Here is a 12,968-nt window from a genome sequence, read left to right on the forward strand (position 1 = left end):
GTGTGGGGGTCTCACTGTGAGTGTGTGGGGCGGGGGTGTGGGTGTCTCACTGTGAGTGTGTGGGGTGGGGGTGTGGTTGTCTCACTGTGAGTGTGTGGGGCGGGGGTGTGGTTGTCTCACTGTGAGTGTGTGGGGCAGCGGTGTGGGGGTCTCACTGTGAGTGTGTGGGGTGGGGGTGTGGGTGTCTCACTGTGAGTGTGTGGGGCGGGGGTGTGGGTGTCTCACTGTGGGAGTGTGTGGGATGTGGGTGTCTCACTGTGAGTGTGTGGGGTGGGGGTGTGGGTGTCTCACTGTGAGTGTGTGGGGCGGGGGTGTGGGTGTCTCACTGTGAGTGTGTGGGGTGGGGGTGTGGGTGTCTCACTGTGAGTGTGTGGGGCGGGGGTGTGGGTGTCTCACTGTGGGAGTGTGTGGGGTGGGGGTGTGGGTGTCTCACTGTGTGAGTGTGTGGGGCGGGGGTGTGGGTGTCTCACTGTGAGTGTGTGGGGTGGGGGTGTGGGTGTCTCACTGTGAGTGTGTGGGGCGGGGGTGTGGGTGTCTCACTGTGAATGTGTGGGGTGGGGGTGTGGGTGTCTCACTGTGAGTGTGTGGGGTGTGGGTGTGGGTGTCTCACTGTGTGAATGGTTGGGGCAGGGGTGTGGGTGTCTCACTGTGAGTGTGTGGGGTGGGGGTGTGGGTGTCTCACTGTGTGAATGGTTGGGGCAGGGGTGTGGGTGTCTCACTGTGAGTGTGTGGGGCGGGGGTGTGGGTGTCTCACTGTGAGTGTGTGGGGCGGGGGTGTGGGTGTCTCACTGTGAGTGTGTGGGGCGGGGGTGTGGGTGTCTCACTGTGAGTGTGTGGGGTGTGGGTGTCTCACTGTGAGTGTGTGGGGCGGGGGTGTGGGTGTCTCACTGTGTGAATGGTTGGGGCAGGGGTGTGGGTGTCTCACTGTGAATGTGTGGGGTGGGGGTGTGGGTGTCTCACTGTGAGTGTGTGGGGTGTGGGTGTGGGTGTCTCACTGTGTGAATGGTTGGGGCAGGGGTGTGGGTGTCTCACTGTGAGTGTGTGGGGTGGGGGTGTGGGTGTCTCACTGTGTGAATGGTTGGGGCAGGGGTGTGGGTGTCTCACTGTGAGTGTGTGGGGCGGGGGTGTGGGTGTCTCACTGTGAGTGTGTGGGGTGTGGGTGTCTCACTGTGAGTGTGTGGGGCGGGGGTGTGGGTGTCTCACTGTGAGTGTGTGGGGCGGGGGTGTGGGTGTCTCACTGTGAATGTGTGGGGCGGGGGTGTGGGTGTCTCACTGTGAGTGTGTGGGGCGGGGGTGTGGGTGTCTCACTGTGAGTGTGTGGGGCGGGGGTGTGGGTGTCTCACTGTGAGTGTGTGGGGCGGGGGTGTGGGTGTCTCACTGTGTGAGTGTGTGGGGTGGGGGTGTGGGTGTCTCACTGTGAGTGTGTGGGGTGGGGGTGTGGGTGTCTCACTGTGAGTGTGTGGGGTGTGGGTGTGGGTGTCTCACTGTGAGTGTGTGGGGCGGGGGTGTGGGTGTCTCACTGTGAATGTGTGGGGCGGGGGTGTGGGTGTCTCACTGTGAGTGTGTGGGGCGGGGGTGTGGGTGTCTCACTGTGTGAGTGTGTGGGGTGGGGGTGTGGGTGTCTCACTGTGAGTGTGTGGGGTGGGGGTGTGGGTGTCTCACTGTGAGTGTGTGGGGTGTGGGTGTGGGTGTCTCACTGTGAGTGTGTGGGGTGGGGGTGTGGGTGTCTCACTGTGAGTGTGTGGGGTGTGGGTGTGGGTGTCTCACTGTGAGTGTGTGGGGTGGGGGTGTGGGTGTCTCACTGTGAGTGTGTGGGGCGGGGGTGTGGGTGTCTCACTGTGTGAGTGTGTGGGGTGTGGGTGTCTCACTGTGGGAGTGTGTGGGGTGGGGGTGTGGGTGTCTCACTGTGAGTGTGTGGGGCGGGGGTGTGGGTGTCTCACTGTGTGAGTGTGTGGGGCGGGGGTGTGGGTGTCTCACTGTGAGTGTGTGGGGCGGGGGTGTGGGTGTCTCACTGTGAGTGTGTGGGGCGGGGGTGTGGGTGTCTCACTGTGTGAATGTGTGGGGCGGGGGTGTGGGTGTCTCACTGTGAGTGTGTGGGGTGGGGGTGTGGGTGTCTCACTGTGAGTGTGTGGGGCGGGGGTGTGGGTGTCTCACTGTGAGTGTGTGGGGCGGGGGTGTGGGTGTCTCACTGTGAGTGTGTGGGGCGGGGGTGTGGGTGTCTCACTGTGAGTGTGTGGGGTGGGGGTGTGGGGGTCTCACTGTGAGTGTGTGGGGCGGGGGTGTGGGTGTCTCACTGTGAGTGTGTGGGGCGGGGGTGTGGGTGTCTCACTGTGAGTGTGTGGGGCGGGGGTGTGGGTGTCTCACTGTGAGTGTGTGGGGCGGGGGTGTGGGTGTCTCACTGTGAGTGTGTGGGGCGGGGGTGTGGGTGTCTCACTGTGAGTGTGTGGGGTGGGGGTGTGGGTGTCTCACTGTGAGTGTGTGGGGCGGGGGTGTGGGTGTCTCACTGTGTGAATGTGTGGGGTGGGGGTGTGGGTGTCTCACTGTGTGAATGTGTGGGGTGTGGGTGTGGGTGTCTCACTGTGTGAATGTGTGGGGTGGGGGTGTGGGTGTCTCACTGTGTGAATGTGTGGGGCGGGGGTGTGGGTGTCTCACTGTGAGTGTGTGGGGCGGGGGTGTGGGTGTCTCACTGTGGGAGTGTGTGGAGTGTGGGTGTCTCCCTGTGTGTGTGTGTCTTTATATCTGAGTGTCTCACTGTGTGTGTTTATATCTGGGTGTCTGGGTGTGTGTGTGTGTGGGTGTGGGTGTCTCACTGTATGTCTTTATATGTGAGTGTGTGGGTATCTTTCTGCCTGTGTGTATCTGTGTGTGTCAAAACAAGCTGCCTTGCTCACATCCACTCTTCAGAACCGACAGTCACTCACTTCCTTCCTGCCCGGAGAGCAGTCACAGACAGACACACACTGGGCTGTGAACCAACCAGTCGCTGCAAAGAAAAAGAGAGAGAGAGAGAGAGAACGAGATCGGAAAATATCACAGCTCAGCCGAGGTCAACACACACTCCCTGTTGAGAGCGGAGTGAGCTGCAGCCTCCCAGCCTTGGAGCTCAACTCAACTGGCTATTAACAATTTCATTTCAACTTGAGGAAAGCAGCAAGTGTCTGGAGGGGGTGGCTCCTGCAATCCCCCCACTCCTCCCCTCCCCTCCCCTCTCTGTGAAGTCAAGTCGTGCGGTTTGCTGTGAGTGAAGCTTCAATGTGGTTTTAATTGCTGCCCGTTTGGACTTGGGTTACTGCAAGAGTTTTTCCCGTGGCTGAAAAAGGCAGTGGGCTGGGACCGCAATAGGAGGGTCCCCATGCTACTCTAGAGTGTTGGATTCCGGACTGGGAACTGCAAAGATTCCTCCTGGACGCTGAATGTGACCAAGTGTGCAGCCCCCCTGAGGTGTTTGTGTGTTGTTCTGGGGTTACTGGAGAGTTTACAGTCAGCTTCTCTCCCTCCCACACCCACACAAGGCACTGGCTGCATCAAGAGTGGTTTCACCCCGCAGACTGGCACCAGTTTAACTGTGAGGCAAGGAGGGGCAAAAGAGGGTCTCAAGAAGAGGATGGTTCTTCAAGGACTGGGCTTTCGGAATCTGCCCAGGTGCCACTCGGATTTGCAGAGACTCTGCAGTGCATTGTAGGGAACTGGAGAGGGCACGTTGACATTGCCACCACCAGCGCTCAGGGACTCTCGGTTCACCTGCCTCCTGAATCTCCGTGCCCACCTCCCACTCACTCGCCCGGATCTGAGAGAGGGGTCATGTTCTGAATAGTTACCCACCGGTGGATTCATTGGCGATGCCCGGACAGATTTCTTAACCTCGGCGAGGTGGGACAGCCAGCTCCTGGCAGGGGAGGGGAGGTTGGCACCAGTGAATTTGAGGCTGGATGTCAATGCTCCCCATTACCCAGGGTGCTTGTGCGGCCACCCGCACTGCCCGCTGCTGATGCTATGGCTGCTTGCACCTTGATCAGCCTGGGCAGAATGAGCAACAACGTCAAGACAGACTGTCCCCATCGAACTCCCAGGCTGGCGCTGAAGGTGCCCGAGAGACACGTCTCGCGTTGCCATGTGCGCCTGGCACCGAGCCCTGGGGTGAATGGCGGGCGTGGGCTCTCGCCAGCTCGGTCCAGTGAGGACCTGCGAGTGCGCAGCCGATCCCCAGGGCCAGCCCCTCCTCTGGAGGGAACGTCCAGCTCCCCCCTCAGCCCCCTTCCACAGGGCAAACAGGAGCGCGGAATCTCTGAAACGTCCGGAGATCAGCAGGAGCTGCTCAGGGGCAGGAGGCTGGCCAGACAGTGGCAGTGTTCCCGAACAGATGAGGAGATCTCAGCAGGCACGGGGGTCACCAGAGACAACCAGCCGGAGCAGAGCAGGGATACGGCGCTGCTGGCAATACCAGGCAGCACGTTGAAGAGAAGCACCAGTTCAGGCCAGGAGGAAGGCAGCCAGTTAACCCGGCACTGCCCTAATGAGGACCAACGCCCTGGAGATAGGCCGAACAGCCTCAGGACTCCGTCTCCGGCCTGTCACCCGTTACCACCCCCTGCCACCCAGTCCGGACTGGTGGAGATCCCCCACGTCATCGTGACAGAGCACGGGCATGACGACAGTAGGGAGGCCAACGATGATGGGAATCCCAATGGGCCCCGGGTTTTCATCCGCAAACTCTCCTCCTCGTCGGCCTCCTCTGCTGGCTTCTCCTCCTCCTGGGACGAGTCAGAGGAAGACATCTCGAGTGACCCGGACAAAGGAGGGGATGTCAGCTCAGCCTTTCTCCAGACCCTGGAGCATCAGCCCAAACCCAGGGTGGTGAGTACAAGCACTCACTTCTCACTCTCCATTAACAAGGGAGGGAGGGAGGCAACAACAACACTTGCATTTACCTAGCGTTGTAACATAGCATCACGGTGCTTCAGAGAAATGCTACATGCAGGTGTCAGACTACATTCTGGATATCAGGCCCAATGACCAAAACGTTTGCTCAAACAGGTAGGGTTTAAAGAATGGTTTAATAGAGTTAATAGCCAGAGACTTTTCCCCAGGGCAGAATTGACTGGTACAAGGCATCATAGTTTTAAGATATTAGGGGAAAGGTATAGAGGAGACGTCAGAGGTGGGTTCTTTACGCAGAGAGTTGTGAATGCATGGAATGCGTTGCCAGCGGTGGTGGTGGAAGCAGAGTCACTGGGGACCTTTAAGCGACAGCTGGACCTGCACGTGGATAGTAGTGAGTTGAGGGGTGCGTAGGTTCAGTTATTTTATTTCACGTTAGGATTAACCCTCGGCACAACATCGGGGCCGAAGGGCCTCTTCTATGCTGTACTTTTCTATGTTCTATGTTCTAATGTGTTAAAAGAGGAAAAGGTGGTTGAAAGGTGAGAGGTACAGGGAAGAAATTCCTCAGTTTATGGGCCAGGCCACCAATGGTGGAACAGCGAATATTGAATATTGAGAACGCACAAAAGACCAGAATTAGAGAGTTCTTGGAGGATTGTAAGAGAGGGGCTAGGTTACAAAAATAGGGAGGGGTAAGTCTGAGTAGGTATTTGAAAGCAAAGATGATAATTTAAACATTGGAGCATTTCTTAACTGGTGGATCACTGAGCATGCAGGGAGTGCTGGGTCAAAGAAACACAGAGCAAGCTAAAAAAAAGTGAGGCAGGATTCTTGGTGACCTGAAGTTTACGGAGGTTAGAATGTGGGAAACCAGCTGTGTGTGTGTGTGTGTCTGTTTGTTTGTGTGTGTCTGTTTGTTTGTGTGTGTCTGTTTGCTTGTGTGTGTGTTTGTTTGTGTGTGTGTCTGTTTGTGTGTGTGTGTGTGTCTGTTTGTGTGTGTGTGTGTCTGTTTGTGTGTGTGTGTCTGTTTGTCTGTTTGTGTGTGTGTTTGTTTGTGTGTGTCTGTCTGTGTGTGTGTTTGTCTGTTTGTGTGTGTCTGTGTGTGTTAGTTTGTGTGTGCCTGTGTGTGTTTGTGTGTGTCTGTCTGTTTGTGTGTGTGTGTCTGTCTGTTTGTGTGTGTGTGTCTGTCTGTTTGTGTGTGTGTGTCTATGTGTGTGTGTGTGTGTCTGTCTGTCTGTTTGTGTGTGTGTGTCTATGTGTGTCTGTGTCTGTGTCTGTTTGTGTGTGTGTGTCTATGTGTGTCTGTGTCTGTGTCTGTTTGTGTGTGTGTGTCTATGTGTGTCTGTGTCTGTGTCTGTTTGTGTGTGTATGTCTGTGTCTGTGTCTGTTTGTGTGTGTGTGTCTGTGTGTTTTGTGTGTGTGTTCTGTGTGTGTCTGTGTGTTTTTGTGTGCGTGTCTGTGTGTGTTTGTGTGTGTTTTTTGTGTGTGTGTCTGTGTGTGTTTGTGTTTGTGTGTGTCTATTTGTGTGTTTGTTTGTGTGTATCTGTGTGTGTGTTTGTGTGTGTCTGTGTCTGTGTGTGTGTGTCTGTTTGTTTATGTATGTGTGTGTTTGTGTGTGTGTCTGTGTGTTTTTGTGTGTGTGTCTGTGTGTTTTTTGTGTGTGTGTCTGTGTGTTTTTTGTGTGTGTGTGTGTGTTTGTGTTTGTGTGTGTTTGTGTGTGTCTGTTTGTGTGTGTGTGTGTGTTTGTGTGTTTTTTGTGTGTGTGTCTGTGTGTGTTTGTGTTTGTGTGTGTTTGTGTGTGTCTGTTTGTGTGTTTTTTGTGTGTGTGTCTGTGTGTGTTTTTTGTGTGTGTTTGTGTATGTCTGTTTGTTTGTGTGTTTGTGTGTGTGGGTGTCTGTTTCTGTGTATGTGTTTGTGTTTGTTTGTGTGTGTGTCTGTTTGTGTGTCTGTGTGTTTGTTTGTCTGTGTGTGTGTCTGTTTGTTTGTGTGTGGGTGTGTGTTTGTGTCTGTTTGTTTGTCTGTGTGTGTGTCTGTTTGTTTGTGTGTGGGTGTGTGTTTGTGTCTGTGTGTGTGTTTGTGTCTGTGTGTTTGTTTGTGTGGGTGTGTGGGTGTGTTTTACTTTAGATTCCAATCGATCAAAAGGAAGTGGCTTTAAGAAAGCTAGAATAGTGGTAGGCCTGAGGATTGGAAGCAATTAAGGACAACCAAGGAACTGATTAGGATTAGATAAGGAGAATATGAATGTAAGCTAACGAGGTACATAAAGTCAGAATAGAAAAGCTTTTATTGATATGTGAAAAGAAAAGGACTAGCAAGGATAAATGTGGCCTCATTAAATAGAGAGGAACATTTATAATGGGGAACAGATCAATGTAGGAATAGTTATTTCGATAAGCTGTTCAAACATTTTGTGACTCCCTTTGGGGCAGGTGTAGCAGAACTCCGAGATCACAGCAGTGCACCTCCTGATAGCATCTGGATTCCCACTGAAATGAAAGGTCTCATTCAGTAGACCAAGTGACCGCCAAGTCCTACAGTGTATTGGAGTTGTCAGGGCTAGAGTTAACATAAGCCCAAAGTAGCAGCTGAGACAGAGGTGGAAAACCTCAGCCGCTACGATAGTGTGGACGTGTCGTCAGAAATGGATCTTGGCGTCAAATAAGATTGCAAAAAGAGGAGCAGGCCCATCAAGCCTGTGCCACCATTCACTCAGTTCATGGTCTTTATATCAGTTAATCAGAGGGTTAGACGGGGTGGACAGGGAGAGCCTTTTTCCAAGTATGGGGACGGTGAGCACGAGGGGGCATAGGACAGATGTCAGAGGTAGTTTCTTTACTCAGAGAGTAGTAAGGGTATGGAATGCTTTGCCTGCAACGGTAGTAGATTCGCCAACTTTAAGTACATTTAAGTCGTCATTGGACAGGTACATAGAATAGTGTAGGTGAGATGGGCTTCAGATTCAGGGTATGATAGGCTGGGCGCAACATCGAGGGCCGAATGGCCAGTACTGCACTGTAATATAGAACATAGAACGTAGATTAATCCAGCGCAGTACAGGCCCTTTGGCCCTCGATGTTGCGCCGATCCAAGCCCACCTAACCTACACTAACCCACTATCCTCCATATGCCTATCCAACGCCCGTTTAAATACCCATAAAGAGGGAGATTCCACCACTGCTACTGGCAGGGCATTCCATGAATATTCTATGTTCTATGCTCTGGCTGTGATTGTGGTTTCACTTTCTCCCGAACTCCCTTTTGTCTGACTCAGTCTTAAATATGAGAGTGGTGCTGGAAAAGCACAGCAGGTTAAGCAGCATCCAAGGAGCAGGAAAATCAGGATGTTGCCTGACCTGCTGTGCTTTTGCAGCACCACTCTAATCTTGACTCTAATCTCCAGCATCTGCTCTCCTCACTTTTGCCTCAGGCTTGAATATATTCAATGACCCAGCCTCCACTGCTGTCTGAGGTAGACAATTAATAAACCTCCCAAGGAAGAAATTCCCCTTAGCTCTGTCTTAAACAAGGGACCCCTTATTTTTAAATAATTCTTCCTAGTTCTCGATTCATCACAAGAGGAAAAGTCCTCTCTGCATCTACCCTGACAAGCCTTCTCAGAATCTTGTAGCTTTCAGCAAGATCAGCTCTCAACATCTCAACTCCAATGGGTAAAAGACCAACCTTTTATCATAAGATAACACCTTCACCCCAGGTATCAGCAAAGTGAACTTTCCGTGAGCTGCTTCTAATGTCTCCTTAAATAAGGGGACCAGTGCTATACACAGTTCGCCAGCTGTGGTCTTACCTGTCCTGATGTAACAGGTCTCCCCTAACATTATACTCCATCTGCCTTGCAATAAAAACAACATTAACTTGTCATCCTAATTATTTGTTGTATCTGCAGGCGAAATGTTTGAAATTTGTTTACAATGACTCCTCGACCTGTTTGTACTGAGCATTCTTCTCTGTTCAAACAGTATTCTGTTCTTCCTACCAAAGTGGACAACAACATGTTTTCCCACATTGTACTCCGCATGCCAAGTTTTTGATCACTTAAACGATCGACATCCCTTTGTAGTTTCTCTGCACCCTCCTCAAAACCTGCTTTCCTGCCTATGTTTGTATCATCTTCAAGTTTGGTTACAATACAATTTGTCAACCAGGCCATAAGTAGATAGAGTCATAGAGTCACAGAGGTGTACATCATGGAACCAGACCCTTTGGTCCAACCCGTCCATGCTGACCAGATATCCCAACCCAAACTAGTCCCACCTGCCAGCACCTGGCCCATATCCCTCCAAACCCTTCCTATTCATATACTCACTCAAATGCCTCTTAAATGCTGCAATTATACCAGCCTCCACCACATCCTCTGGCAGCTCATTCCATACACGTACCACCCTCTGTGTGAAAAAGTTGCCCCTTAGGTCTCTTTTATATCTTTCCCCTCTCACCCTAAACCTATTCCCTCTAGTTCTGGACTCCCCGACCCCAGGGAAAAGACTTTGCCTATTTACCCTATCCATGTCCCTCATAATTCTGTAAACCTCTATAAGGTCACCCCTCAGCCTCCGACGCTCCAGGGAAAACAGCTCCAGCCTGTTCAGCCTCTCCCTGTAGCTCAAATCCTCCAACCTTGGCAACATCCTTGTAAATCTTTTCTGAACCCTTTCAAGTTTCACAGCATCTTTCTGATAGGAAGGAGACCAGAACTGCATCTTATAAAAAGATTGAGGTCCCAATACTGATCCCAAACATAGTTTGCTCACCTGAAAATAATGCATTTATGCTGACTCTCTGATTCCTACTTGTTTGTCAATCCTTTATTCACATTAGTAAATTGTCCCAATCCCACGAGCTCTTAACTTGTTCAAGAACTTTTATGTGACTCCTTATCAAATGCTTTCTGGAAATCTAAATACACTTACATTTACCAATGTTGCTTTATCAATATGTTTATCATAACCTCAAACATCTATTAAATTTGTCTAGAAATATTTCCCTTTCACAAAGCCATGTTGATTCTGCCTGACTGTGCACTGATATCTACAGAGGTGGATGGTGGTGTCATGGTAATGTGGCTGGATTGATCAAGGCTCTGAGGATATTGGTTCAGATTCCACCAGGGTAGCTATGAAATTTAAATTTAATTAATTATTTTTTGAAAAAGAGCCCAAAACTAGTAACGGTGACCATAAAACTATTATTGATGGTTGTGAAAACCTTGCAGGTTCTATGGGGAAGGAAATGGACTGTCCTTCACTACATTTGATTCCAGATCCATAGCAAAATGGCTGACTCTAAAACGCCCTCTCAATTAGCCTGATATCTCTGTTACGAATGGACAACAAATGTTGGATCTGCCAGCAGTGTTCACATCTAAATGCTCTGATACTATCAATTTATGATATTGAGGTGCTGGTGGGCAAGTCACATGACACCAGGTCACTTGATGAAGGATCAGCACTCAGAAAGCTTGTGATTCCAAATAAATCTGTTGGACTATAACCTGGTGTTTGTGATTTCTGACCTTGACTATCTATTTAATAATGGATTTTAGCCTTTGCCCAACAACAGATGTTAGACCAACTGACCTATAATTTTCTGCTTTCTGAATTCCCCTTTCTTGAATTGAGGTGCTTTATTTCTGGCTTTCCAGTACACAGGGATCTTTCCAGAATCAGGCATGAATTACAACCAATGCACCCACTATCTTGGCAGACATTTATTTGACAAGCCTAGGATGCAAGCTAACAGGGCCAGGGGGCTTGTCAGTTTGTCTAGTCTTTCTAGTACATTTTTTCTAACATTCTTAGGATCTTCTGCTGTAAAGACAGATACAAAACACTTGTTTAAGTTCCCTGCCATTTCCTTGCTTTCCTTTATAAATCCCACCATCTCATCTGCAAAGGGGCCAACCACTCACTTTAGCTCCATCTCACATCCACAAAGAAGCTTTTACAATCCTTTTTTATATTTCTTGCTGGTTTACTTTTTTCTGAGTCGTCTGGTTTATAAATCTTCTGATATTCCACTACTCTCAACATGGTAGTGTGTGTCTTTCAACGTGTTACCACATTTACAAACAGTCTGGTTAAGCTGTAAGATAAAGTCGATGAGCAGTTGACAATGTACTAATGGTAGAGGGATTGTGAGACAGGTACCATTGAGATAATTGATGGGTGCGATCAGCCTGTTTGTAAAGACTAACACTGTGTCAGTTGATGCTGTCACAGAGGGGTAATTTGGAGATGAGGAATGGGAAGGACCAAGGATTGATCTGTGGGGGAATACTGATGCAGGAGAACATCATTGCACCGCATGTAGGTTTGGAGTTCACTGACAGTGACCGTGCTCTGGGCTGGATTTGTTACTGACTGTGCAATGACATGAAATCACAAACAACAGTATATCCAAACCTTAGGGCAGAGAAGATTATAGAGTCATAGACTTGTACAGTACAGAAACAAACCCTTTGCCCTAACTCATCCATGCTGACCAGGTATCCTAAATAAATCTAGTCCTATTTGCTAGCATTTAGTCTGTGTCCCTTTAAACCCTTCGTATCCATTTACCCATCCTGATGCCTTTTAAATGTTGTAATTGTACCAGCCTCCACCACTTTCTCTGGCAGCTCATTCCATACACACACCACTCTGTGAAAAGATTGCCACTTATACTCCTTTTATATCTTTTCCTTCTCACCTTATGCCCTCTAGTTTTGGACTCCCCAACCCGAGGGCAAAAGACCTGGGCTGTTCACCCCATCCATGCCCGTCATGATTCTATAATGGTTCACCCCTCAGTCTCTGAGGCTCCAAGGATATTTAAGAGGGGTGTACCAAATCATAAACTACTACGGGAAGTAATTAAGTAATGAGAAAGTGTTTCCAGTAGTATGTGTGTTGGTAACCAGAGAACACAGATTTAAGCTAGTTGGCAAAAGAGGAAAAATGCAGTGAAAACAAATTCAATCGAAGGGAATTGGATAAACATTTGGAAAGGGGAATAAGGGTGGGGGGGGGTTGTCAGGAAGAGGATCATTTAGGTAAAGTGCTGGCAGAGGAAGTTGAGTTGTTAGAAATGGGGGTTTCTCTTTGTCTTCACTAACCCCCCCCCCCCCCCCTCCCCCAGCACTCCCCAGATTCCTGGGCATTCCCTGCTTCCACACCAGAGAATCCACGCCAGTCAACACAAAGGAATTAAACCCAGAGTCTCAATCTGATTGTTTCAGAGAGACATTCAAAGTCTTGGCAGCTTCTAGCTCTCCTGTGTGATGGAGGCAGGGCTATAATTCTTCTATATATATATTTATTTACACACTATTATAAAATCGACTCAAAGCAATGGAATTTTTTGTCATATCTTGCTGTCATTTCTGTTGTATCTATTTCGGTGGAAGGCTTATTTTAAACAGAGAGTACTGACGATATTATTGTTTGGGGTAAGCAGAATGAGGTAATCCTGGGCTCAGGGTATGAGGAAATTGGATTTATAACCCCTCAGTGCACTCTCATTAACCCAGGGGGAGGAGACCAGACCATCTGAAGAAAGTTTCCAAAGTGCTTTCCCTTCCTATTCCCCTCCGCCACACCACCCCCACCCCCACTCCCTCGATAGCATTTGGTCCCAGTGGACATTCCTTTGTGTTTTTGTGTCAGCAGAGGCATCACAGTTCAGGATAACCTACAATGCGAACCCAGGGTGACTGGGCAGTGGTCAAGAGTGGGGTCTTCCGGATTGTTTTCACACCTCCTCTAGTTCAGGGACAATCGGGATTAACTACTAGTCCCAAACAGGGATCAGCTCCAGAGATAGAAGAGAGCATGGGAATTGGAGAGGTACAGTGTGAGAGTGGGAGTTTAAAGAGAGAGAGAGAGAGAGAGAGAGAGAAGAAGCCTAAAGGAAGAGAAAGAGAGTGGGAATCTGATGAAAGTGAAAGAATATGAAGTTGGGGTCTAGGGTGGGAAAATGTGGGAATGGCACCTGGAATAGATGCAGTGTGACAGTGAGCGTGAAAAGAGAGAGAAAGAGGTCCGGTCGGGGTGGGGGCGATGTTGGAGGAAGGGAGAGAGAGAGAGAGAGAA

The 12,968-nt window shown here is 49.9% G+C and overlaps 1 protein-coding gene across 1 annotated transcript in view; it reads left to right on the top strand.

Moving 5' to 3' along the window:
* The first annotated feature begins 2,716 nt into the window (after window positions 1–2,716).
* Window positions 2,717–12,968, top strand: part of LOC140456638 (inositol-trisphosphate 3-kinase B-like) — a 137,805-nt gene continuing 127,553 nt past the window's right edge. Inside the window, exon 1 of the mRNA XM_072550753.1 lies at window positions 2,717–4,854. Within this exon, the coding sequence (XP_072406854.1) occupies window positions 3,994–4,854 (861 nt within the window). The 5' untranslated portion in view covers window positions 2,717–3,993. The remainder of the gene's footprint in view (window positions 4,855–12,968) is intronic.

Source organism: Chiloscyllium punctatum, chromosome 3, assembly GCF_047496795.1.
Source record: "Chiloscyllium punctatum isolate Juve2018m chromosome 3, sChiPun1.3, whole genome shotgun sequence".
In the NCBI taxonomy this organism is placed as follows: domain Eukaryota; kingdom Metazoa; phylum Chordata; class Chondrichthyes; order Orectolobiformes; family Hemiscylliidae; genus Chiloscyllium; species Chiloscyllium punctatum.